Below are 27,549 nucleotides of genomic sequence, written 5' to 3' on the forward strand. Positions count from 1 at the left end.
CCCAGCATCTCTCCCATTCCTTGGTAGGAGTTACACCAGGCCCTTCCAGTTTCACGCCCTCCCTTAGGTTGGGGGTGGTCGATAGCACTCGCAGGCCGCATGTGGGAAGGTTTCTGCGGCCCGTGCCCTTTGGCCACCCCAAAACCCCAGGGGGTCAAACTGGGATTGGGTCTTCTCCCCGACAAGCTGGCCAAACACAGCCACTTGGTTATAGGACTGTTTAACTTTCTTAACAGCTTTCACTCCATCTGAGACCTTCTCAAAGCTATCCACACTGGGTCTTTCAACAGGACAGTCAGTGGCTCCATTCACAACAGAAAATTTCTGGCTGTTAGGAACTGAAACTTTCTTGATTAAACCACTTTCACACCCTTCAGTGGCAGTAAACTGCTTGCAAAGACTCCATGAGGATTCCTTTCCCTAGGGCTTTTCTATGCAACAATTCACCCCTCCCAGAAATTCTGCCCTTACCCTCTTTACCTAGGGCTTGCTCTAGAGGAACACTTTCCTGAGCAACAACAGACTCTTTCTGGGTCTCCCTTACATCCAGAATTACCTCTGAATTACCTACCATCAGGCGGATTCCTACACAATCCCTTTTCAGGCAAACTTACAGACTTCCTAGATAAAAGGTTAGAAGCATTCTCCTTCCCTTTGCCACACACAAGTTCAGGAATCTTTTCCTTCTTGCTACAGGTTTCCACACCCTCAGTAGGTAACACAATCACACACCTTCATGCTGTCCTGGTGCCCTGGCTAGGATCTCACCCTGATTAGACAGAGTTGCTCCACCCTTTCCAACAACACACTAGCAACAGGCAAAATACGAGCACCAGAATTGTCTGGTCTCTGGGATTTTACATAAACCCTAACTGGATGCGACCTAGTTACAGGGCCATTCTCCCGAGCAGACACAAACTTAGGACCCTTCCCTTCCTGGGCTTTAGCTGAATCCAGAACCAACTCTGAGACAACTGCACTATCCTCAACCATCACAGGCTGAATGGCCCCTTCCGTCTGCTCCACAGACAAAGAAGAGCCGGACACACTTTCTCCTTTCCTAGACACACAGCTTGGGATCTCATTCCCCTTGTCCCAGCACACAAGGCTGGTCACAGACAACTGCTTGGAGATCAGGGTAGCTCCCTCCATAGGCAAGTCAATACCCCTGACAGACACAGGCACATTTCCTTCCCTGTCCCAATTCTCCACCCAGCTAACAGGTAGGGTCCAGGGACACTCATCTTCCACTCTCCTCGCCTTCCCACCCTGCTGACTAGACACAGCCATCGGCTCAAAAGGCTGCCTAGGCTCATCCAGACTTTCCTTACTGTCACGGAGTCCAATGGCGATGCTCTGGAACTGCTCCCCATGAAGCCAGTCAGGACTCTGGGGCGGTCGCCTTCCGGTGAGCAGCCTGTCTGCAGGACACACAGCTCACACGGCTTCCACCTTCCTGGGTCTGACCTCGGAGCATTCAGCATCCTCTGCCCCTCCGTGTGCTTCCCACAGCGAGTCCGCTCAGGCAGGGCTCCTGGGGAAGCCAGAGGGTCCTGCACCCCAACTTCGCAGTCAGACTTGACTCTCAGTCGGCCAGTAAAACAGAGGTTTATTAGATGACAGGAACATGGTCTAAAACAGAGCTTGCAGGTGCAGAGAACAGGACCCCTCAGCTGGGTCCATTTTGGGGGGCAGTGAGCCAGACAACCACGTCTGCCCTTCACTCCATGTCCCAGCCAGCCCCAAACTGAAAGTCCCTCCAGCCCCTCCTCCTCTGGGCTTTGTTCCTTTCCCGGGCCAGGAGGTCACCTGATTCCTTTGTTCTCCAACCCTTTAGCTCTCACCTTGCAGGGCGGAAGAGCTCAGGCCATCAGTTGCCAGGAAACAGGGTGTCGGCCATTCTCTGTGTCCAGACCCCTGCACACACCTGCCCTCTAGGGCTCTGCAATGATCATACACCCTTACCCCACCCCCTAAATACTTAAGAACTTCATAGGGGAACTGAGTCACCCCCACACTATTCAGAGGAAACATTAAGAACAGTCCCACTTCGTCACATCTCTCCCCCCTTCGAGATCGAACTGAGCGGGGTCACTTTAGCCAGTGACCTGGGGAAGTTCGAAGCCACCAACGTTCCCATGGATGCCCCAGCATCTCTCCCATTCCTTGGTAGGAGTTACACCAGGCCCTTCCAGTTTCACGCCCTCCCTTAGGTCGGGGGTGGTCGATAGCACTCACAGGCCGCATGTGGGAAGGTTTATGCGGCCCGTGCCCTTTGGCCACCCCAAAACCCCAGGGGGTCAAACTGGGATTGGGTCTTCTCCCCATCAAGCCTGCCAAACACAGCCACTTGGTTATAGGACGGTTTAACTTTCTTAACAGCTTTCACTTCATCTGAGACCTTCTCAAGGCTCTCCACACTGGATCTTTCAACAGGACAGTCAGTGGATCCATTCACAACAGAAAATTTCTGGCTGTTAGGAACTGAAACTGTCTTGATTAAATCACTTTCACACCCTGTGACGAAGTGGGACTGTTCTTAATGTTTCCTCTGAATAGTGTGGGGGTGACTCAGTTCCCCTATGAAGTTCTTAAGTATCTAGGGGGTGGGGTAAGGGTGTATGATCATTGCAGAGCCCTAGAGGGCAGGTGTGTGCAGGGGTCTGGACACAGAGAATGGCCGACACCCTGTTTCCTGGCAACTGATGGCCTGAGCTCTTCCGCCCTGCAAGGTGAGAGCTAAAGGGTTGGAGAACAAAGGAATCAGGTGACCTCCTGGCCCCGGAAAGGAACTAAGCCCAGAGGAGGAGGGGCTGGAGGGACTTTCAGTTTGGGGCTGGCTGGGACATGGAGTGAAGGGCAGACGTGGTTGTCTGGCTCACTGCCCCCCCAAAATGGACCCAGCTGAGGGGTCCTGTTCTCTGCACCTGCAAGCTCTGTTTTAGACCATGTTCCTGTCATCTAATAAACCTCTGTTTTACTGGCCGACTGAGAGTCACGTCTGACTGCGAAGTTGGGGTGCAGGACCCTCTGGCTTCCCCAGGAGCCCTGCCTGAGCGGACTCGCTGTGGGAAGCACACGGAGGGGCAGAGGATGCTGAATGCTCCGAGGTCAGACCCAGGAAGGTGGAAGCTGTGTGAGCTGTGTGTCCTGCAGACAGGCTGCTCACCGGAAGGCGACCGCCCCAGAGTCCTGACTGGCTTCATGGGGAGCAGTTCCAGAGCATCGCCATTGGACTCCGTGACAACTGGTGGCAGAGGTGGGATGTACTGCACCCCGTGGATGGCGCTTCCTGCAGTAAGTGACTGGGGAGCAGTAAAACGAAGGGGGATTGACAAGGACCAGGCGTGCTAAAGGCTCAGAGAGGAGCGGCTTCAGGGGGCGGTAAACCCCTGGGAGTGTGTGACCAGCGAGAAGGACTGTGCAGTAATGGGGTCCCCCTGGGGACTGCAGTGAGCAGGCTCAGGGGTGGAGGAGCCTGCGGCTTGGCCCTGGGAGAGAGAAGGACTTTTGCAGTAACAGGGTTCCCCTGGGGATTGCAGCGAGCAGTCCAAGGGGCGGAGGAGTCTGCGGCTCGACCCTGGCAAAGAGGTGGTGACCTCGAAAAAGCTGGCATACTTGGGGTTCTTCCTGGAAACCGTGGGGAGCTGAGAGCACACAGGCTTGTGAGTCCACAACAACGTGGGAGGAGCGGAGTGATGGCCTGTCACCGTCTCCTTACGAAGGACATTGTAACCCTGTGCAGAAAGCGAGGGTTGAGCATTGGAAAGTTCACCAAGGCACAGTTAATCGTGCAGCTGGAGGAGGATGACCGCTCTAGGAACAGATTCCTGACCCAAATGGGGCTATCGCAGGATCTGGGAGCAGCTGGAGTGGTAGCCAGGCATCGCCAAGACTCCTGTCCCCGACCAGACGAGGGTCTTCACGATCGGGTTCCCCATCCGGGGATCGGAGATGCATGGGTTGGAGCTGAGTCCGAGAGAGCAAGAGGACTGTGAGAGACAGCGAGAGCCCGAGAAAGAGCTGCAGAAGCAGCAGCAGCATGAACTGGCGGTGGGGGAGCGGAGAGGCCTAGGGGACCTCCCAGGGGTGAGTGGGGATAGACCCCGGGGGGCCAGTTCCGCAGGGAACCTCGAGACTAAATTGCTGCCCCTGGTTAAGGAGTGGGGGGATGTGGATGCCCACCTCACTGCCTTTGAGCAGGCTGGAGATCTGAACCAGGGGGGCCCTGCGGAAAAGCCCCGGTGTCTAGCTCCCTCGCTGGGTCCCAAGGCCGTAGACTCCGTCAGCCAGATGGGTGGGGAGGTGGACGGGCTCCCACTCCTGGTCTCAACCTATATGTCTGTGTGGAGTTTCCTGGGGTCGGGCCCCTCGGACCCCCAGGGGGAGCGGAAGGTGATGGTCAATGGGGAGACATTCCTGGGGTGGCGAGATCCTGGGACAGAGAGAACTGTTGTCAGGCCCTGGGTGGTGCAGCCTCAGATGCTGAGGGGCTGTGTGAGCTGGGTAAGGGTCCCAGGGATGAAGCCCCTCGCCCTGCCTACTGCCCAGATCCCTGTGCAGACCCAGGAGGGGTCAGGCTGGCTGGTTGTTGGGGTTCTCCGGGATATCGGCTGTGAGACCCTGTTGTGGGGTGACTGTGTCTCTTTGGGACAGGATCCAGACCCTGCTCCTGTAACTGCCAAGGGTTTGAATTTGAATCCAGGGAACCAATCGGTGGAGAGGGAAATGGTCAGTGAAAATGCAGATGACCTGGCTGGCAGGGTGAGGAGCGGCTAGGCTCAGGCTACCTGCCTGCCTGTAACCAGACCCCTGGGGCTGGGTGGGACAGAGAGATGCTCCCTGCCCCCTTGCACACTGGAGAAGGGGCTCACGCTGGCTCTGATGCTGTGAGGAAAGCAGCGAGCTCGCTGCCTACCCTCACTGGGACAGCAAGGGCAGTGCTGAGCAAGGGGGAAGATAAGACCCCAGCTGAGTGGGGGGAGACACAGGCAGGGCAGGGGATCTGTGGGGAGTGGCAAGGTGTTGGTAAGGAAAGTCTGGATGAGCCTAGGCAGCCTTGTGAGCCGATGGCTGTGTCTAGGCAGCAGGGTGGGAAGGCGAGGAGAGTGGAAGATGAGTGTCCCTGGACCTTACCTGTTAGCTGGGTGGAGAATTGGGACAGGGAAGGAAATGTGCCTGTGTCTGTCAGGGGTATTGACTTGCCTATGGAGGGAGCTACCCTGATCTCCAAGCAGTTGTCTGTGACCAGCCTTGTGTGCTGGGACAAGGGGAATGAGATCCCAAGCTGTGTGTCTAGGAAAGGAGAAAGTGTGTCCGGCTCTTCTTTGTCTGTGGAGCAGACAGAAGGGGCCTTTCAGCCTGTGATGGTTGAGGATAGTGCAGTTGTCTCAGAGTTGGTTCTGGATTCAGCTAAAGCCCAGGAAGGGAAGGGTCCTAAGTTTGGGTCTGCTCAGGAGAATGGCCCTGTAACTAGGTCGCATCCAGTTAGTGTCTATGTAAAATCCCAGAGCCCAGACAATTCTGGTGCTTGTATTTTGCCTGTTGCTAGTGTTTTGTTGGGAAAGGGTGTCGCAACTCTGTCTAATCAGGGTGAGATCCTAGCCAGGGCACAAGGAGAGCATGAAGGTGTGTGATTGTGTTACCTACTGAGGGTGTGGAAACCTGTAGCAAGAAGGAAAAGATTCCTGAACTTGTGTGTGGCAAAGGGAAGGAGAATGCTTCTGACCTTTTCTCTAGGAAGTCTGTAAGTTTGCCTGAAAGGGGATTGTGTAGGAATCCGCCGGATGGGCCAGAGGTAATTCTGGAGGTAAGGGAGACCCAGAAAGGGTCTGTTGTTGCTCAGGAAAGTGTTCCTCTAGAGCAAGCCCTAGGTAAAGAGGGTAAGGGCAGAATTTCTGTGAGGGGTGAATTGTTGCATAGAAAAGCCCTAGGGAAAGGAATCCTCATGGAGTCTTTGCAAGCAGTTTACTGCCACTGAAGGGTGTGAAAGTGATTTAATCAAGACAGTTTCAGTTCCTAACAGCCAGAAATTTTCTGTTGTGAATGGATCCACTGACTGTCCTGTTGAAAGATCCAGTGTGGAGAGCCTTGAGAAGGTCTCAGGTGAAGTGAAAGCTGTTAAGAAAGTTAAACCGTCCTATAACCAAGTGGCTGTGTTTGGCCAGCTTGATGGGGAGAAGACCCAATCCCAGTTTGACCCCCTGGGGTTTTGGGGTGGCCAAAGGGCACGGGCCGCATAAACCTTCCCACATGCGGCCTGTGAGTGCTATCGACCACCCCCGACCTAAGGGAGGGCGTGAAACTGGAAGGGCCTGGTGTAACTCCTACCAAGGAATGGGAGAGATGCTGGGGCATCCATGGGAAGGTTGGTGGCTTCGAACTTCCCCAGGTCACTGGCTAAAGTGACCCCGCTCAGTTCGATCTCGAAGGGGGGAGAGATGTGACGAAGTGGGACTGTTCTTAATGTTTCCTCTGAATAGTGTGGGGGTGACTCAGTTCCCCTATGAAGTTCTTAAGTATCTAGGGGGTGGGGTAAGGGTGTATGATCATTGCAGAGCCCTAGAGGGCAGGTGTGTGCAGGGGTCTGGACACAGAGAATGGCCGACACCCTGTTTCCTGGCAACTGATGGCCTGAGCTCTTCCCCCCTGCAAGGTGAGAGCTAAAGGGTTGGAGAACAAAGGAATCAGGTGACCTCCTGGCCCCGGAAAGGAACAAAGCCCAGAGGAGGAGGGGCTGGAGGGACTTTCAGTTTGGGGCTGGCTGGGACATGGAGTGAAGGGCAGACGTGGTTGTCTGGCTCACTGCCCCCCCAAAATGGACCCAGCTGAGGGGTCCTGTTCTCTGCACCTGCAAGCTCTGTTTTAGACCATGTTCCTGTCATCTAATAAACCTCTGTTTTACTGGCCGACTGAGAGTCACGTCTGACTGCGAAGTTGGGGTGCAGGACCCTCTGGCTTCCCCAGGAGCCCTGCCTGAGCGGACTCGCTGTGGGAAGCACACGGAGGGGCAGAGGATGCTGAATGCTCCGAGGTCAGACCCAGGAAGGTGGAAGCTGTGTGAGCTGTGTGTCCTGCAGACAGGCTGCTCACCGGAAGGCGACCGCCCCAGAGTCCTGACTGGCTTCATGGGGAGCAGTTCCAGAGCATCGCCATTGGACTCCGTGTGACGATGTGACGCAGCAGGGAGGGGGGAGTGTTGACCTGGGAATGTGCCCTGGGGACGGGAGACCTGAGAGCCTGTTACCTGAGCCAGGAGGGGGAGGGGGAGGTAACACCTCTGCCCAGGAATGTGGACGGAGGCTGCAGCAGGGAACCTGCTCGGTGGGTTTAGTTTCAGGTTGGGGCTGGGTGGAGGAACACAGGGAACCCCAGGGCTGGGGTCTAAGCTCCCTGCTCCCCCAGAAGGACTTGACTGAGGGGTCCTGGGTGTACCCACAAGCTCGGTTTTGGACTGTGTTCCTGTTGTCCAATAAACCTTCTGTTTTACTGGCTGGCTGAGAGTCTCAGTGAATCCCAGGAAGAGGGGTGCAGGGCCTGGACTCCCCCACACTCCGTGACAACTGGTGGCAGCGGTGGGATCTACTGCACCCCGTGAACGGCGCTTCCTGCAGTAAGTGACTGGGGAACAGTAAAACGAAGGGGGATTGACGGGGACCAGGTGTGCTGAAGATTCAGAGAGAGACGGTTTCAGGGGGCGGTTAACCCCTGGGAGTGTGTGACCAGAGAGAAGAACTTTTGCAGTAACAGGGTCCCCCGGGGGATTGCAGCGAGCGGTCCCAGGGGCGGAGGAGTCTGCAGCTCGACCCTGGCAAAGAGGTGGTGACCTCAAGAAGGACTGGCACACTAGGGGCTTTTCCTGGAAACCGTGGAAAGCTGCCCGGCCTGCGAGTGGCCAGCCGGGAGATGTACGCTAAACGCCTTAAGAGCGACCTGGTGGAGCTGTGCAGGCAGAGGGGGCTGCGCATCGGGAGGTCCACCAAGGAACAGCTGATTGCCCAGCTGGAGGAGAGGGATCGCTTGGATGACCCGATCCCTGTCCCGGAGGGAAGCCGCCCGGCGGACGCAGCGTGGGCCCTGGGGCCTGACCAGGCTGGGAGGGGTCAGACTGCTGCCCAGGACACCCCGAGACCCTTCCTACCTATGCCTGGGGGAGGGGTTGGGGGAAGCCCAGCGAATACCGAGGGCACCCTGACCCCAGCAGCCAGCAGGGGATCCTCCCGGCGGAGCTCCCCGTCCCTGGAGCGGATGCGGCTGGAATGGGAGAGGGAGAGGAAAATGAGGGAGCTGGAGGATCATGAAAAACAACGTCAACATGAGGAGAAACAACGTCAACATGAGCAGGAGGAGAAGGAGAGGGAGCGTCAGGAGAAGGAGAGGGAGCGTCAGGAGAAGGAGAGGGAGCGTCAGGAGAAGGAGAAACAACGTCAACGTGAGCAGGAGGAGAAGGAGAAACAACGTCAACATGAGCAGGAGGAGAAGGAGAGGGAGCGTCAGGAGAAGGAGAGGGAGCGTCAGGAGAAGGAGAGGGAACGTCAACATGAGCAGCAGGAGAAGGAGAAACAAAGACAGCATGAACTGGAGCTGGCCAGGCTGAGGAGCAGTGGGGCCCCGGCTGCGGTGAGTGAGGGGGGACCCAAGACTGCAAGGAGCTTTGATAAGTGCTTCCTGGCCCAGCGGAAGGAGGGGGAGGACATAGACAGCTTCCTGACGGCCTTTGAGAATGCCTGCGAGCTGCACAGGGTTGACCCTGCAGACAGGCTCCAGTTCCTCACCCCCTTACTGGACCCCAAAGCCGTAGAGGTCTACAGCCGGATGACAGGGGCAGAGGCAGGGGACTATGAACTGTTCAAACAGGCCCTGCTCCGTGAGTTTGGGCTGACCCCCGAGATGTACCGGAGAAGGTTCCGGGGTCAGCGTAAAACGCCTGAGGTCACCTACCTACAACTGGTCAACAGGATGCAGGGATATGCCCGCAAGTGGACAGCGGGGGCCCAAACTAAAGAGGACCTGCTTGACCTGTTCGTACTGGAGCACCTGTATGAACAGTGCCCTTCCGACCTGAGGCTGTGGCTGGTGGACAAAAAGCTCGCGAACCCCCAGCACGCAGGGCAGCTGGCCGACGAGTTTGTGAACAGTCGGTCAGGGGGTAGCCGGGAGGAATCCCAAAAGAACAGGCCCCCCCCGATGCAGAGAGAGAGTCACCATGGGGCCTCCCAGCGGGGAAATAGGGAGAACCCCCTCCAAAGGGGAACGCCTGGTGTCGGGCCCCTCCGACCCGCTCGAGGGGACCAACGTGACCTGAGCTGCTATCACTGTGGCCAGAGAGGCCACGTACGGGCCCAGTGCCCCGGGCTCAGGGACAAACTGAGCAGACCCAACCTACCCAGGGTTAACTGGGTAGGGACTCAGCTGGACGAGGGGCAGGCGACCCAGGAAAGGGGGGCTACCAGTTTGCCACCTGCTCAGGAGGGAAGAGTACCCCCGGCCAGCCCCGCCAGAGGGCTGGAGGCTCTGGACTCAGGGTGCTCAGTTTACAGGGTGGGTGCGGGGCTGTCCCTCCGGAGAGAGTGCCTTGTTCCCCTGGAGGTGGATGGGAGGAAGGTCAATGGATACTGGGATACGGGGGCGGAGGTGACGCTGGCCCGGCCCGAGGTGGTGGCCCCAGATCGGGTGGTGCCCAACACCTACCTGACCCTGACGGGGGTGGGCGGGACCCCATTTAAGGTGCCCGTGGCAAGGGTACACCTGAAATGGGGGGCCAAGGAGGGCCCCAAGGATGTGGGGGTACACCACCATTTGCCCACTGAAGTTTTGATGGGGGGAGACCTAGAGGACTGGCCAAGCGACCCCCAGACCGCCCTGGTTGTGACCCGTAGCCAGAGCCGGCGAGGGGCACTGCGACCTGACCCTGGGGAGGGTACCACACTGGAGGCGCGAGACCCTACTCGGGTGGGGAGGGAGCGCCGAGGGGCACGGCTCAGAGAGGCTGAGGCCTCAGACCTGGCCACGGAGGGGGAACCGGGCCCCATCCCTTCCCCAGCCGCTGAGTTCCAGGCCGAGTTGAGGAAAGATCCCTCCTTGCAGAAGCTCAGGGACCTGGCCGACCTCAGTGTGGGACGGACCATGAGGAGAGGCTGCCAGGAGAGGTTCCTGTGGGAGAAGGGGTTCCTGTACCGAGAATGGGCTCCCCCAGGGGAAGGGGAGTCCTGTGGGATCAGGAGGCAGCTGGTGGTCCCCCAGAAGTACCGCCGCAAGCTCCTGTCCCTGGCCCATGACATCCCCCTCGCAGGGCACCAGGGAATCCGGCGCACCCGGCAGAGGTTGCTACAGAACTTTTACTGGCCCGGGGTCTTTACCACCGTCCGGCAGTATTGCCGATCCTGTGACCCCTGTCAGAGGGTGGGGAAGGCCCGGGACAAGGGGAAAGCGGCCTTGAGACCTTTGCCCATCATAGAGGAGCCTTTCCAGAAGGTGGCCATGGACATCGTGGGGCCTCTCAGCAAGACGACCCGGTCGGGGAAGAAATACATTCTGGTGGTGGTAGATTTCGCCACCCGCTACCCCGAGGCAGTGCCCTTAGCTTCCATTGAAGCAGACACCGTGGCAGATGCGCTCCTGACCATTTTCAGCCGAGTGGGGTTCCCCAGGGAAGTCTTGACAGACCAAGGCTCCAACTTCATGTCGGCCCTGCTCCGGTGCTTGTGGGAGAAATGTGGGGTCCGGCACGACTGGGCCTCAGCGTATCACCCCCAGTCCAATGGGCTGGTGGAGAGGTTTAACGGGACGCTAAAGATGATGCTGAAAACCTTTATGAACCAGCACCCGCAGGACTGGGACAAGTACTTACCTCACCTGCTGTTCGCGTACAGGGAGGTGCCCCAGGAGTCTACCGGATTTTCGCCTTTCGAACTGTTATATGGAAGGAGGGTGAGGGGCCCCCTGGACCTGATGAGAGACGAGTGGGAGGGGAAGGCCACTCCCGATGGAGAGTCAGTGGTGGAGTATGTCCTGACCTTCCGAGAGAGACTAGCTGAACTCATGGGCCTGGCCAGGGAGAATCTGGCCAGAGCCCAGAGGAAGCAGAAGGTCTGGTATGACCGCACGGCGCGGGCCCGTGCCTACGCCACCGGGGATCAGGTGATGGTTCTCATCCCCGTGAGAAAGAACAAACTACAGGCCGCCTGGGAGGGCCCGTTCAAGGTCGTCAAGCAGCTCAATGAGGTAAACTATGTGGTGGAGCTGTCGAACCGGGCCCACCACCGCCGGGTGTACCATGTGAATATGATGAAGCCATATTATGCCAGGGGGAATGTGGTGTTAGCTGTGTGTGGTCAGTGGGAGGAGCAGGGAGATGACCCTTTAGTAGATCTGTTCCCTGGGACCAGAGCTGGTTCCCCCCTGGAAACAATTCCCCTCTCCGATCAGCTCACCCCTGCCCAGCAAGCTGAGGTCAGGGGGGTGCTGCATCCGTACCGACAGCTGTTTTCCAACCAGCCTGGACGCACTAATCTGACTGTCCACCGGGTGCAGACAGGGTCGCACCTGCCGATAAGATGCTCCCCCTTCCGAGTCACAGGGAAAACTGCTCAGGACCTGGAAAGAGAGGTCCGGGACATGCTGGCTTTGGGGGTGATCCAGCCATCGGCCAGCCCTTGGGCCTCGCCGGTGGTGCTGGTCCCCAAAAAGGATGGGTCCGTCCGGTTCTGTGTGGACTATCGGAAGCTCAATGCCATCACTGTATCGGATGCCTACCCCATGCCCAGGCCGGACGAGCTCCTAGACAAGCTGGGAGGAGCTCGGTACCTTACCACCATGGACCTTACAAAGGGCTACTGGCAAGTGCCGCTGGATGCAGATGCCCGGCTGAAATCGGCCTTTATCACCCCTCTGGGGCTCTATGAGTTCCTGACCCTGCCTTTCGGCCTCAAGGGAGCGCCGGCCACCTTCCAGCGCCTGGTGGACCAGCTCCTGAGGGGGATGGAGAGTTTTGCCGTGGCGTATATTGACGACATCTGTGTCTTTAGCCAGACCTGGGAGGACCACGTGTCCCAGGTTAGACAAGTGCTGGACCGACTCCAGGGGGCTGGGCTGACTGTCAAAGCGGAGAAGTGCAAGGTGGGGATGGCTGAAGTATCTTACCTGGGCCATCGGGTGGGGAGCGGCCGCCTAAAGCCGGAACCGGCCAAGGTGGAGGTGATCAGAGACTGGCCCGCTCCCCACACCAAAAAGCAGGTCCAAGCCTTTATTGGGATGGCAGGGTACTACCGAAGATTTGTGCCCCACTTTAGCGCCATAGCCACCCCCATCACTGAGCTATGCAAGAAGGGGAAGCCAGACAAGGTGGTCTGGACCGAGCAGTGCCAGGAGGCTTTCCGGGCGCTGAAGGAGGCTCTGGTCAGTGGCCCAGTTCTGGCAAACCCAGACTTTGACAAGCCCTTTGTGGTGTTCACCGACGCCTCCGACACGGGACTGGGGGCGGTGTTAATGCAGGAGGATGAAAAGGGGGAGAGACACCCCAACGTGTATCTGAGCAAGAAGTTGCTACCCCGGGAGCAACACTATGCGGCCATCGAGAAGGAGTGCCTGGCCATGGTGTGGGCCCTCAAGAAACTAGAGCCCTATCTCTTCGGGCGACACTTCACCGTCTACACCGACCACTCTCCCCTGACCTGGCTGCACCAGATGAAAGGAGCCAACGCCAAACTCCTGAGGTGGAGCCTGCTCCTGCAGGATTACGACATGGACGTGGTCCACGTGAAGGGAAGTGCCAACCTGATAGCGGATGCGCTGTCCCGGAGAGGGGGCCCCGAACTTCCCCAGGTCACTGGTCACAGTGACCCCGCTCAGTTCAGTCTCGAAGGGGGGAGAGATGTGACGATGTGACGCAGCAGGGAGGGGGGAGTGTTGACCTGGGAATGTGCCCTGGGGACGGGAGACCTGAGAGCCTGTTACCTGAGCCAGGAGGGGGAGGGGGAGGTAACACCTCTGCCCAGGAATGTGGACGGAGGCTGCAGCAGGGAACCTGCTCGGTGGGTTTAGTTTCAGGTTGGGGCTGGGTGGAGGAACACAGGGAACCCCAGGGCTGGGGTCTAAGCTCCCTGCTCCCCCAGAAGGACTTGACTGAGGGGTCCTGGGTGTACCCACAAGCTCGGTTTTGGACTGTGTTCCTGTTGTCCAATAAACCTTCTGTTTTACTGGCTGGCTGAGAGTCTCAGTGAATCCCAGGAAGAGGGGTGCAGGGCCTGGACTCCCCCACACTCCGTGACACTCCGTGACACACCCTTCAGTGGCAGTAAACTGCTTGCAAAGACTCCATGAGGATTCCTTTCCCTAGGGCTTTTCTATGCAACAATTCACCCCTCACAGAAATTCTGCCCTTACCCTCTTTACCTAGGGCTTGCTCTAGAGGAACACTTTCCTGAGCAACAACAGACCCTTTCTGGGTCTCCCTTACATCCAGAATTACCTCTGGCCCATCCGGCGGATTCCCACACAATCCCCTTTCAGGCAAACTGACAGACTTCCTAGAGAAAAGGTCAGAAGCATTCTCCTTCCCTTTGCCACACACAAGTTCAGGAATCTTTTCCTTCTTGCTACAGGTTTCCACACCCTCAGTAGGTAACACAATCACACACCTTCATGCTCTCCTTGTGCCCTGGCTAGGATCTCACCCTGATTAGACAGAGTTGTGACACCCTTTCCCAACAAAACACTAGCAACAGGCAAAATACAAGCACCAGAATTGTCTGGGCTCTGGGATTTTACATAGACACTAACTGGATGCGACCTAGTTACAGGGCCATTCTCCTGAGCAGACCCAAACTTAGGACCCTTCCCTTCCTGGGCTTTAGCTGAATCCAGAACCAACTCTGAGACAACTGCACTATCCTCAACCATCACAGGCTGAAAGGCCCCTTCTGTCTGCTCCACAGACAAAGAAGAGCCGGACACACTTTCTCCTTTCCTAGACACACAGCTTGGGATCTCATTCCCCTTGTCCCAGCACACAAGGCTGGTCACAGACAACTGCTTGGAGATCAGGGTAGCTCCCTCCATAGGCAAGTCAATACCCCTGACAGACACAGGCACATTTCCTTCCCTGTCCCAATTCTCCACCCAGCTAACAGGTAAGGTCCAGGGACACTCATCTTCCACTCTCCTCGCCTTCCCACCCTGCTGCCTAGACACAGCCATCGGCTCACAAGGCTGCCTAGGCTCATCCAGACTTTCCTTACCAACACCTTGCCACTCCCCACAGATCCCCTGCCCTGCCTGTGTCTCCCCCTACTCAGCTGGGGTCTTATCTTCCCCCTTGTTCAGCACTGCCCTTGCTGTCCCAGTGAGGGTAGGCAGCGAGCTCGCTGCTTTCCTCACAGCATCAGAGCCAGCGTGAGCCCCTTCTCCAGTGTGCAAGGGCGCAGGGAGCATCTCTCTGTCCCACCCAGCCCCAGGGGTCTGGTTACAGGCAGGCAGGTAGCCTGAGCCTAGCCGCTCCTCCCCGCTGCCAGCCAGATCATCTGCATTTTCACTGACCATTTCCCTCTCCACCGATTGGTTCCCTGGATTCAAATTCAAACCCTTGGCAGTTACAGGAGCAGGGTCTGGATCCTGTCCCAAAGAGACACAGTCACCCCACAACAGGGTCTCACAGCCGATATCCCGGAGAACCCCAACAACCAGCCAGCCTGACCCCTCCTGGGTCTGCACAGGGATCTGGGCCGTAGGCAGGGCGAGGGACTTCATCCCTGGGACCCTTACCCAGCTCACCCAGCCCCTCAGCATCTGAGGCTGCACCACCCAGGGCCTGACAACAGTTCTCTCTGTCCCAGGATCTCGCCACCCCAGGAATGTCTCCCCATTGACCATCACCTTCCGCTCCCCCTGGGGGTCCGAGGGGCCCGACCCCAGGAAACTCCACACAGACATATAGGTTGGGACCAGGAGTGGGAGCCCGTCCACCTCCCCATCCATCTGGCTGACGGAGTCTACGGCCTTGGGACCCAGCGAGGGAGCTAGACACCGGGGCTTTTCCGCAGGGTCCCCCTGGTTCAGATCTCCAGCCTGCTCAAAGGCAGTGAGGTGGGCATCCACATCCCCCCACTCCTTAACCAGGGGCAGCAATTTAGTCTCGAGGTTCCCTGCGGAACTGGCCCCCCGGGGTCTATCCCCACTCACCCCTGGGAGGTCCCCTAGGCCTCTCCGCTCCCCCACCGCCAGTTCATGCTGCTGCTGCTTCTGCAGCTCTTTCTCGGGCTCTCGCTGTCTCTCACAGTCCTCTTGCTCTCTTGGACTCAGCTCCAACCCATGCATCTCCGATCCCCGGATGGGGAACCCGATCGTGAAGACCCTCGTCTGGTCGGGGACAGGAGTCTTGGCGATGCCTGGCTACCACTCCAGCTGCTCCCAGATCCTGCGATAGCCCCATTTGGGTCAGGAATCTGTTCCTAGAGCGGTCATCCTCCTCCAGCTGCACGATTAACTGTGCCTTGGTGAACTTTCCAATGCTCAACCCTCGCTTTCTGCACAGGGTTACAATGTCCTTCGTAAGGAGACGGTGACAGGCCATCACTCCACTCTTCCCACGTTGTTGTGGACTCACAAGCCTGTGTGCTCTCAGTTCCCCACGGTTTCCAGGAAGAACCCCAAGTATGCCAGCTTTTTCGAGGTCACCACCTCTTTGCCAGGGTCGAGCCGCAGACTCCTCCGCCCCTTGGACTGCTCGCTGCAATCCCCAGGGGAACCCTGTTACTGCAAAAGTCCTTCTCTCTCCCAGGGCCAAGCCGCAGGCTCCTCCACCCCTGAGCCTGCTCACTGCAGTCCCCAGGGGGACCCCATTACTGCACAGTCCTTCTCGCTGGTCACACACTCCCAGGGGTTTACCGCCCCCTGAAACCGCTCCTCTCTGAGCCTTCAGCACGCCTGGTCCTCGTCAATCCCCCTTCGTTTTACTGCTCCCCAGTCACTTACTGCAGGAAGCGCCATCCACGGGGTGCAGTACATCCCACCTCTGCCACCAGTTGTCACGGAGTCCAATGGCGATGCTCTGGAACTGCTCCCCATGAAGCCAGTCAGGACTCTGGGGCGGTCGCCTTCCGGTGAGCAGCCTGTCTGCAGGACACACAGCTCACACGGCTTCCACCTTCCTGGGTCTGACCTCGGAGCATTCAGCATCCTCTGCCCCTCCGTGTGCTTCCCACAGCGAGTCCGCTCAGGCAGGGCTCCTGGGGAAGCCAGAGGGTCCTGCCCCCCAACTTCGCAGTCAGACCTGACTCTCAGTCGGCCAGTAAAACAGAGGTTTATTAGATGACAGGAACATGGTCTAAAACAGAGCTTGCAGGTGCAGAGAACAGGACCCCTCAGCTGGGTCCATTTTGGGGGGCAGTGAGCCAGACAACCACGTCTGCCCTTCACTCCATGTCCCAGCCAGCCCCAAACTGAAAGTCCCTCCAGCCCCTCCTCCTCTGGGCTTTGTTCCTTTCCCGGGCCAGGAGGTCACCTGATTCCTTTGTTCTCCACCCCTTTAGCTCTCACCTTGCAGGGCAGAAGAGCTCAGGCCATCAGTTGCCAGGAAACAGGGTGTCGGCCATTCTCTGTGTCCAGACTCCTGCACACACCTGCCCTCTAGGGCTCTGCAATGATCATACACCCTTACCCCACCCCCTAAATACTTAAGAACTTCATAGGGGAACTGAGTCACCCCCACACTATTCAGAGGAAACATTAAGAACAGTCCCACTTCGTCACACTTACCAACACCTTGCCACTCCCCACAGATCCCCTGCCCTGCCTGTGTCTCCCCCTACTCAGCTGGGGTCTTATCTTCCCCCTTGCTCAGCACTGCCCTTGCTGTCCCAGTGGGGGTAGGCAGCGAGCTCGCTGCTTTCCTCACAGCATCAGAGCCAGCGTGAGCCCCTTCTCCAGTGTGCAAGGGCGCAGGGAGCATCTCTCTGTCCCACCCAGCCCCAGGGGTCTGGTTACAGGCAGGCAGGTAGCCTGAGCCTAGCCGCTCCTCCCTGCTGCCAGCCAGGTCATCTGCATTTTCACTGACCATTTCCCTCTCCACCGATTGGTTCCCTGGATTCAAATTCAAACCCTTGGCAGTTACAGGAGCAGGGTCTGGATCCTGTCCCAAAGAGACACAGTCACCCCACAACAGGGTCTCGCAGCCGATATCCCGGAGAACCCCAACAACCAGCCAGCCTGACCCCTCCTGGGTCTGCACAGGGATCTGGGCCGTAGGCAGGGCGAGGGGCTTCGTCCCTGGGACCCTCACCCAGCTCACCCAGCCCCTCAGCATCTGAGGCTGCACCACCCAGGGCCTGACAACAGTTCTCTCTGTCCCAGGATCTCACCACCCCAGGAATGTCTCCCCATTGACCATCACCTTCCGCTCCCCCTGGGGGTCCGAGGGGCCCGACCCCAGGAAACTCCACACAGACATATAGGTTGGGACCAGGAGTGGGAGCCCGTCCACCTCCCCACCCATCTGGCTGACGGAGTCTACGGCCTTGGGACCCAGCAAGGGAGCTAGACACCGGGGCTTTTCCGCAGGGTCCCCCTGGTTCAAATCTCCAGCCTGCTCAAAGGCAGTGAGGCGGGCATCCACATCCCCCCCCTCCTTAACCAGGGGCAGCAATTTAGTCTGGAGGTTCCCTGCGGAACTGGCCCCCCGGGGTCTATCCCCACTCACCCCTGGGAGGTCCCCTAGGCCTCTCTGCTCCCCCACCGCCAGTTCATGCTGCTGCTGCTTCTGCAGCTCTTTCTCGGGCTCTCGCTGTCTCTCACAGTCCTCTTGCTCTCTCGGGCTCAGCTCCAATCCTATCCGTCTCCGATCCCCGGATGGGGAACCCGATCGTGAAGACCCTCGTCTAGTCAGGGACAGGAGTCTTGGCGATGCCTGGCTCCCACTCCAGCTGCTCCCAGATCCTGCTATAGCCCCATTTGGGTCAGGAGTCTGTCCCTTAGAGCGGTCATCCTCCTCCAGCTGCACGATGAACTGTGCTTTGGTGAACTTTCCAATGCTCAACCCTCTCTTTCTGCACAGGGTTACAATGTCCTTCTTAAGGAGACGGTGACAGGCCATCACTCCGCTCTTCCCAAGTTGTTGTGGACTCACAGGCCTGTGTGCTCTCAGCTCCCCACGGTTTCCAGGGAGAACCCCTAGTGTGCCAGCCCTTCTCGAGGTCACCACCTCTTTGCCAGGGTCGAGCTGCAGACTCCTCCGCCCCTGGGATCGCTCGCTGCAATCCCCCGGGGGACCCTGTTACTGCAAAAGTCCTTCTCTCTGGTCACACACTTCCAGGAGTTAACCACCCCCTGAAACCGTCTCTCTCTGAATCTTCAGCACGCCTGGGCCCCGTCAATCCCCCTTCGTTTTACTGCTCCCCAGTCACTTACTGCAGGAAGCGCCGTCCACGGGGTGCAGTACATCCCACCGCTGCCACCAGTTGTCACGGAGTCCCTGGGCGATGCTCTGGAACTGCTCCCCATGAAGCCAGTCAGGACTTTGGGGCAGTCGCCTTTCTGTGAGCAGCCTGTCTTCAGGACACACAGCTCACCCAGTTTCCACCTTCCTGGGTCTGACCTCGGAGCATTCAGCATCCTCTGCCCCTCCGTGCGCTTCCCACAGCGAGTCCGCTCAGGCAGGGCTCCTGGGGAAGCCAGAGGGTCCTGCCCCCCAACTTCGCAGTCAGACTTGACTCTCAGCCAGCCAGTAAAACAGAGGTTTATTAGATGACAGGAACATGGTCTAAAACAGAGCTTGCAGGTGCAGAGAACAGGACCCCTCAGCTGGGTCCATTTTGGGGGGGGGGGCAGTGAGCCAGACAACCACGTCTGCCCTTCACTCCATGTCCCAGCCAGCCCCAAACTGAAAGTCCCTCCAGCCCCTCCTCCTCTGGGCTTTGTTCCTTTCCCGGGCCAGGAGGTCACCTGATTCCTTTGTTCTCCAACCCTTTAGCTCTCACCTTGCAGGGCGGAAGAGCTCAGGCCATCAGTTGCCAGGAAACAGGGTGTCGGCCATTCTCTGTGTCCAGACTCCTGCACACACCTGCCCTCTAGGGCTCTGCAATGATCATACACCCTTACCCCACCCCCTAGATACTTAAGAACTGCATAGGGGAAACTGAGGCACCCCCACACTATTCGGAGGAAACATTAAGAACAGTCCCACTTCGTGGGCTCAGGCCCACGGAGGAGACAGAGCCGAGGGGCTGGACTGCTGTAGATTTCAAGGCCAGACGGGACCATTCATCATCTGAACTAGCTCCCAACGCCTCCTGGCCTCCTGGCCCAGGACCTGGCTGCCCAGGTCTGTACAAAGGCAGAAGCCCAAGGAGCCCACCCCCAATGGCCGCCCAATGGGGTGCCCCCCCGCCATCCCCACGCCCAGCTGGAAACTAGCCGTTTTAGTGCCCCGTGGCCAGCAAGCGTCTTTGTGCCCCCTACCTGGCTATTTCGTCATATTTCCACCCCGTTTTCCCGCTCCTGCACCTTTGGGCCCTGGGCGGCTGCCCCCTCGCCCCGTCGCGCCCGCCCCCCATTGCTGGTAGTCGGCATTAATCCATCTATTGGCCGGGCTGCGGGCGGGGCGCGGCTGCGGGCCGGGGCGCTGCCTTCAGAGCTGGGCGGCCGGAGAGCGGCGGCTGCTGGCCGGGCCGGCGCGGGAGGCCCCTGTATCGAATCCCCTCCCACACCAGTTCCCGCCCCGTTTTCCCGCTCCTGCACCTTTGCGCCCCGGGCGGCTGCCCCCTCGCCCCGTCGCGCCCGCCCCCCATTGCTGGTAGTCGGCATTAATCCGTCTATCGGCCGGCTGCGGGCGGGGCGCGGCTGCGGGCGGGTGCTGCCTTCAGAGCTGGGCGGCCGGAGAGCGGCGGCTGCTGGCCGGGCCAGCGCGGGAGGCCCCGGTATCGAATCCCCTCCCACACCAGTTCCCGCCCCGTTTCCACCCTGCGCCCGCTCTCATGGCAGCGGGATCCCACCCCGAGGGTCGCGCCCCCCAGTTCGCGCCCCCCCGGTGTCAGAGGGCGATGCCCGGCCTGCCACGGTGGCACCCCCAGCCGGGGCTCACCCTGCCCCCCCAGCCCCCCGGAACTCACCGCCCGCCGCGGCTGGAGCCAGGAGCGCCCCGCAGAGCGCCAGGAGCAGCCCCCAGGCCATGGGTCCTGGCCGGGGGGCGGGGAATGGGCGCCTCGAGAAGACGGAGCCCCCAGTATCCAGGCGTGGGGTCACCCGGCCCGCGGGGGGCGCAGCCCAGCGGGGCCAGCAGAGCCGGGCAGCGGGGCGCAGACCTGCGGGCTCCCCGGCACGGTCCCAAGCCTCGCCGCTGCCCGGGGCCGTCCAATCAGGACGCAGGCCGCGGCGGTTCGTCATCGGTATCCGGGCAGGCCGGGCTGGGCGAGGGTAGACCGCGGGCCCCATACTTGGGGGTGGGTGCGAGGGGCCGGGGCCGCGCTGCGGGCGGGGCGGGGACTCGGGGACTCGGGGAGGGGCTGGACCCGCTCTGGGGCAGGGCACCGGGCACCATGGGGCGCAAAGGGGGCCCAGGAGCGACCCCCGGCTGGGAAGCAGACGAAGGTTGCGGACCCTCCGAGGGGCGAGGCTGGAGCAGCCCCCGGAGGAGCTGGGGGGGCACAAACAAGCCCCCCATTGCCAGAGCCAGCTGGCGCCGGGGCCGGGGCGGCCTGGGGGCGCTGGGGACGGGGGTCCGGGCTCAGCGGCTCTGCTGCCCTGGGACATACAGGGGGTCGGCCCGGCTGAGCTGCCCCGGGCCGTGGGGTGACGAGCCCTCCATGCGGGGCGAGCCAGGCCTCTCAGGGCCGGTCACTGAGCCTTGACAGGTTCATTGTCCTGGGGGAAGGTAGCCAGCGTGGGCAGCGGTGGAGAAATATCACCAGCCGGAGAGTGATAACGCGGTGAGCCAACGACAAAGGGTGAACCCAGGAGTCCTGGCTCCTAGACCCCCCGAGCTCCAACCCACTCCACCCCGCTGCCCTCCCAGCGCTGGGGACGGAACCCAGGAGTCCTGGCTCCTAGACTCCCCGAGCTCTAACCCACTCAACCCCGCTGCCCTCCCAGAGCAGGGGACGCAACCCAGGAGTCCTGGCTCCTAGCCCCCCCGAGCTCTAACCCACTCCACCCTGCTGCCCTCCCAGGGCTGGAGATGGAACCCAGGAGTCCTGGCTCCTAGACCCCCCGAGCTCTAACCCACTCCACCCCGCTGCCCTCCCAGCGCTGGGGACGGAACCCAGGAGTCCTGGCTCCTAGACTCCCCGAGCTCTAACCCACTCAACCCCACTGCCCTCCCAGAGCTGGGGACGGAACCCAGGAGTCCTGGCTCCTAGACTCCCCGAGCTCTAATCCACTCCACCCCGCTGCCCTCCCAAAGCTGGGGACAGAACCCAGGAGTCCTGGCTCCTAGACCCCCCAAGCTCTAACCCACTCAACCCCGCTGCCCTCCCAGCGCTGGGGACGGAACCCAGGAGTCCTGGCTCCTAGCCCCCAGTGCCCTCAAAGAGCAACGAGGGGGATATTTCCACTCACACTGCGTCTCTGCACCCAGGGTGGGATCTGAGAGGGGGCAGGGGCTACCTGGGCCCGTTGGTCCCACCTGGGCCAGCAGGGCAGGAGGGAGACCAGGTTAGATGGGCTTATTGGTGTCCTCAGCTGCAACAGCCGCTCTGCCCCACAGGCACGGGGCAGCACTGGGGCAGGGACAGTTATGAAGGGTTGTCTCATCAATAGACTGCAGCTTTACTGGGGGGAATCCCAGCAGGGCATGAGCCATCCCAGAGCAATGGGGTGACCCAGCCCCTCTGAGCCCCCCACAGACCCCAGAGCCCCCCGGCCCATCCCAGGGCAATGGAGCCCCCATTCCCCGGGGTGGGGGCTGTGCTGGGCTGTGACTGGTGCATTGACAGGGGAGGGGTATTCATGTTCATGAAACGCTGGAGCGGAAATGAACCTGTTCTCTTTGGTTCAGAGTTTTCTGTGAATATTTCTATTTTGGACGAACATTTTCATGGGGGGGGGGGGTGAAATCACCTTTTCTCATGTTATCAACCTTTTCTCGCCACTAGAAAAAAGGGGGTAACGGGATAATGGAGAGCAGCTTCCCCCCGGCTGCCCGTTCCCCCTGGCTGCCCCTTCCCCCGGCTGCTCCATTGCCCAAACATTTCCCCCCCAAAAAAGTTAGGAAATTTCATGTCAAACTCTGACAAATTTTGCCCCGAATGCAAATTCAGCTTCTCTCCTGGGTGCCCGGGGCTGGGGCCGGTGAATGCTGGAGCCTGGGGACAGGCTGCAGGGAACAGCACTGGCCTGGATCCAAGGGTCAGGAAGGGCCAGGTGGGATGCAGCTTTCAGCCCCTTCTCGTAGGGCGCAGCTTTCCCTGTGCCCCCCCACCCCCTGCTGCCAGCGCCCCCCACCACCCCCCTGCAGCCAGCTATTTCCTTGTACAGCTTCTGAGCCAGGCGCTGTGGGGCAGGGATCCTCTGCTCCCCCCGCAGCTCCCTTCCCAGAGGCCCTGCTCTGACTTCACCTTGAAAACAAACAGCCCGGGACTCCAGGCAGCTTTAATCGACCAACCAATTTACATAAAACTCGTCAGTGCTTTAAACCCAGCCGTTGAGGCCCCCCCTGCCTGCCATGAGAGATGGGGCCAACGCCGCCGGGTCCAGAGACCTGTGTCGGCGTACCTGGGCCGTGTCCCTGCTGCCCAGCAATTCCCCTGAGACCTGCGGAGCGACACCATGGGTCGCCCTGTGGAACTCCCTGTCACAGGAGATCATCGGAGCCCAGAGCGTAGCAGCAGCCGGACAGAGCTGGGCATTTATCTCTAACCCTGCAGGACCAGGGCACCTCACAATCTTTAGTGCATTCATCCCCCAGGGCTGGTCCCGAACCACTTCCCCTTGTGCCGGGATAAGGGGAGCAACTAGAACTGCTGGGCTCCCCCCTTCGTTTGCAGAACTCGCTGGGGTGCGCCTTGGCCCTGCAGCCGAGCCCCCCGCGCCCTGAATCTCTCTCTCCTTGCGGCCTGTCCAGACGGCCTGGCTGAGCGCCGCGTTCACACCAAGAGCGGCTGGCTCACGCCGAGTCAGAGGAGCAGGAGGCCCCGGCAGGCTCCGTACAGGGGCAGGGTCGCTCTGCACTGAGCCCCAGAGCCCCTGCAGAGCCCCCGGGCAGGGACGGAGCCGCCTGGTCCAGGGCGGCGCTGGGAGCAGCTCTTAGCCCTGCGCTGGGGAGGCAGTTTTGGGGTCTGGGCAGACCCCAGTCAGGGGAGCGGGAGAATTCATCCCTGACCTTGCCCAACAGACCCATGCTGGCCAGGGGACCCTCCTGCGACCGGACCAGAGTCAGAGTCACACCCCTAGTGCATGCTGGGAACCTGGCCGGCTCCGCTCTGCCGGCTGGCCGTTGGGCGACGTTTCACATTGCTCAGGTGCTTACCGGCCCCGCACCAGTCTCTGCGTCTGCCCCGCCTCGGTCTCATTCACCCCGCACCCGCCGAGGGGCAGGGCAGGGCCATGTCCCCATGGCACAGCTGGGGACAGAGGCGCAGAGAGGTTACGTGACGGGGCCAGGGTCACACAGAGCCTGTGGCAGAGCCGGGAATCGAACCCGGGGTCTCGGGCCCGCCCTCGGGAGGGGACATTGCTGCTGGAGACCCTGGGAGCTCGGCCGTGTCCCATTTCACCTTCGCCCAGTGTCAACGAGCTGCGTGGAGCCAGCCGCGTGCTGAGCCGTCGTTCCAGTCCCTCTAGTTCAACACCTCGTCTCTCCCCCTCGCTGGCCGGGTCCCGGCCCAGGCTCCCGGCAGGCCGGGCGCGGCAGAGATCTCCCTGTGGGGTGGGGCTTTCCTGCCCTTTGTCCCCTGCAGCCTGCCCGGCTGATGATGGAGAGGAAGGGACAAAGGCCCGGTGAGCTTGGCCGGGGCAGGTGTCGCGCTGCGGAGCGCGTACAGCCATCGTGCGAGCTGCGTGTGAGTGCGTGGGTGAGCGCACGTGGGCTGAGTGCGCGCACAGTGTCCGTGTACCAGCCGTGCTGTAACCCCGCCCCAGCCGGGGGGGACGGGGAGCCGCGGCCCAGCATCCTTCCCCTCTCTCGTGTACCCATAATGCTCTGGGTGGGTAACACCACCGCGGTGAGGGGCAGCCTTATGGGAAACAGGGGACCAAGTCATGTACCTTGAAATAAAAAAACTAAAGAAACCACTCACTAAAATCAAAATGGATAGGCCCTTCCTCCGCAGTGGACTGCCTTAGCCCGTTGGTATACCGCAGTGGAAAAGATGGAAAACTGAAAGGGGTCCATGTTTCACCAATTCAACTGTTTACAGAAATAATAATGTTTAAATTCTTTGCAAAAAAAGAACTTCCCGGAACCTGAGCACGAGGTGCTGCTTAACCATCACCACCTTAACCCCCAGGAAATGAGACTCCAGGGTCAGGTCTGGCGTCACCTGCTTCTGGGAACGTTCAGTGCCCAGATAATTAGCGTGATCATGGGAAAAAATGCAGCCTTCCTCATAAGCCAATCTAATTCACTCCCTGCCAGCCAGTCATGGAGTCCTGCCCGTAATCCAGGGATCCTCATGAAATGGTCTAATAAAAACACCAGCCAACTCTTAAAACCCTGAGGAAATACCAAGGTATATGCCTGGGAAGGGGAAGTGGACCTTAAAGTTCACCTTATAAACATCACAAAAACACCAAACCACTAACAAATAAGGGTTAAAATAGAAGAGCCCGATGGGAATAGCACCTGAAGGTCCAGCTTCCCACAATTACCATATCAATAAAATAAGCCGATTAAAACAAAACCAATACGACCAGTTATTGGGGGGTACTTTCCCATACCCCGTAGTGAATGGAACCTATGGTTCCCGGACACAAGGACCAGAACCTGGACCAGGAACTAGGCATTCGAAAAAGGTGCCCCAATTAAAATAAAAAACCAAACAAATTGTTTGTAACCCAAAGTGATCCAGTAAAAGTTTTGTTCAATCCCCTATTAGTAAAAATAAAAATTGGTATAAATTAAACTCAGCTAAATGTGTCTAAATTGGAATCTAAATGTTCACCCTACTCCCTTCCTATTGTAACGGCCTGAATGAAACCACATCCACGCTCAGCAAAACAAAACGTAGTAAACACCATATTAAACAATATTGGTTTTAAAACCAAAATGATAAACGCTATCACCCTAAAGGTAATTAACAATAAGTTAAGTTCCTTGTCACAACTGCAGAATAGTCTCATTCACAAGCAGGCAAATACTCCTATAAACTTGGCACAAATAAATCGAAAGAACCTGAAAGCAACATGGAACACGTGGCAGTAGCTAAACTCCACTTCCTGGCTGCTGTGTAAACAACGAGTAACGGTCAAAAGTAAAAGTGCCTTAGCCAGAGGATGCACTGAAACGCGCACTCGTAGCTGAGCATCACGGCAACACGGAGTGGGTTGGGTAATGTCGGGGAACGTTCGGGTATTAAGGCAGCTTTTAAAACAACAAAAACGGTCTTTGTTCAATACCTACAAACCTCAATGCCTTTCCAGCATGGTCAGGCCTGATTTGTTATTAGGTAAAATTATTGTTCAATTTGCTCACCAACAGTCTATAAAACAAAAATATACCAGGCGAGCCTGCTCCCCAAATTGACCATGGGTCCCTTTGGCTACCCCGGGTTATGGGTCAGGGCTGGGAAAGAGGAGAAATTATCGGAGACCTGAGGGTGTAGGGAGTGGAGCCCTCGGAAATGGGTGTGCTTGTCCCTACCCAAAACCATGTAGCAAAAATACCTCATTGGGAACGTCTGTGGGACAAATTAGAGAATGTACCACATGTTTTGTACAACGGACAGCGTGTGTGTTACATCCTGGGAACCAGTGTTTTGGGAAAATGCAAGTATCAGCCAACCCCCAGGAAGTAACCATGAATGTGAATGTAATACCAATGTATTATAGACCAGCAATCACACGTACTATGTGCCCAAAATTAAAAAAGCACAGAGCATTATAACTGCTACCCTGGTGAATTTCTCCGTCACTCTCGGCCTGGATTGGCACGATCTAATCACTTATTGTCAAAAACCAAAGTGACTCCGTTTTTACAACAAACCCCAAAAAGCGTGTCATTCCAAGAGCAGGTGCAAATGGAGACGTGCTAAAGACAGCCAGCCTCTCCCTGGTCCCACGTTTTTACGGGCTGGTCCCCGACCTCTAAGGGCACATTGTCTATTATGTCTCACCCATGGCTGGTTGTGTTAATAGTGTCCTGGGTCTGCTTGCCAGGAACGGGGCGTACGGGCTGTTAAACAAAAGAAATGTTTATTAAATTACCACCCCAGCTCCAATGGCCTCTCCGTATATTGCGATGAAGCAGTTGTCTAAAATATCACCCACTCAAGAATTGCTCCTGGGGGGTCAAAAGGGGGACATGGAGTAGTAAAATGTTATGTTTGTATTCTGGAGAATTTAAAATAAACAATAACAATGTAGCACGTATTAAACGTATTGATGTAGGATTTCATCATATCCTGCCAGCCACCCTTTCTGAAAGCAGGAAGGAATGGCCCAATGGGCCATTGGTAGAGATGCATCGGCCAGAATCTTGTGTCTGAAGCTGATTTCAAGGCAGTGACAGACCTTTTGGGTCACCACTTCCTTGTAGGTTTAGCATTTTGAAAGAAGTAAAAGAATGGAATGATTGTTTTCTCCTGCATTGCAACTTGATGCTCCTGTTCAAATGCTCCGGGTAAATCAATCCTGTTTTGTGTGTGAATAAAACATGTGTATTAAAAAATAAGTGCAAAGGCCATCACCAAACCAAATGTTCTAAAAAACCCACAAAAACAAACGCAAGGGGGCCAAAAAATCACCACACGCCACTATTAAAATTGCACCCAGGCTGGTCGCTAGCCAGGGCCACTGCTGGCCAGAGCGGCTGGAGTCAGGGTGGGGAGTCAGAAGGGACCAGCCCAGGGAGAGGAGGGATGGGGGGAATTCAGGGCTGGGCTCCCCGCACGTGACTCCCCCTGTGCACTACCCCACCCCCACACTGCTCTGCTCAGGGGAACCCCAACAGCCCCCCACAGCACACAGGACCCGGGCCCTGTCTCCCTGGGGGCTCAGCATGGGGGGGTCCCTCAGATTCCAGGGAAGGATGGGGGCTCACAGGGGGCTGGGGCAGAGGGAGGGTCATTCAGGCTCAGGGCCCACCCCCCAGGCTACCCCTTGCATCTCCCCCACACCCTGGCACTCACCCCGGGCACCTCCTGCCCCCAGAAGCTGTGCCAGCCCCGTGCCCCCTGCATTGCAGCTGAGCCTGGGGGCGGGATCGGAGAACAGCAGAGCAGAGAATCTGCCCATCTCACCCCCTACCTGCCAGCAGGGGACAGGGGGCAGCTGGGGGGCTCAGGGCAGGGGCCAGCTGCGTCACAGGGAAGGGGCTACGGGCTGCATGTGGGGTCCAGCCAGCCACAACCAGGGTCCTTCCCTCCCATCGACCACCCCAGGGCCACCAGAACCCAGCACGTACCCAGG

At 58.5% G+C, this 27,549-nt stretch overlaps 1 protein-coding gene across 2 annotated transcripts in view; it reads right to left on the reverse strand.

Moving 5' to 3' along the window:
- LOC102937624 (class I histocompatibility antigen, F10 alpha chain) overlaps window positions 1-20,329 on the reverse strand; it is a 36,477-nt gene extending 16,148 nt beyond the window's left edge. The window contains exon 1 of one of the 2 annotated variants that reach the window (XM_037913748.2): window positions 20,100-20,329. In XM_037913748.2, the coding sequence (XP_037769676.1) occupies window positions 20,100-20,160 (61 nt within the window). In that variant the 5' untranslated portion in view covers window positions 20,161-20,329. The remainder of the gene's footprint in view (window positions 1-20,099) is intronic. The other variant, XM_043527918.1, reaches the window with a different exon arrangement.
- Between the last annotated feature and the right edge of the window lie 7,220 nt (window positions 20,330-27,549).

Source organism: Chelonia mydas, chromosome 14 (assembly GCF_015237465.2).
Source record: "Chelonia mydas isolate rCheMyd1 chromosome 14, rCheMyd1.pri.v2, whole genome shotgun sequence".
Taxonomy (NCBI): Eukaryota; Metazoa; Chordata; order Testudines; family Cheloniidae; genus Chelonia; species Chelonia mydas.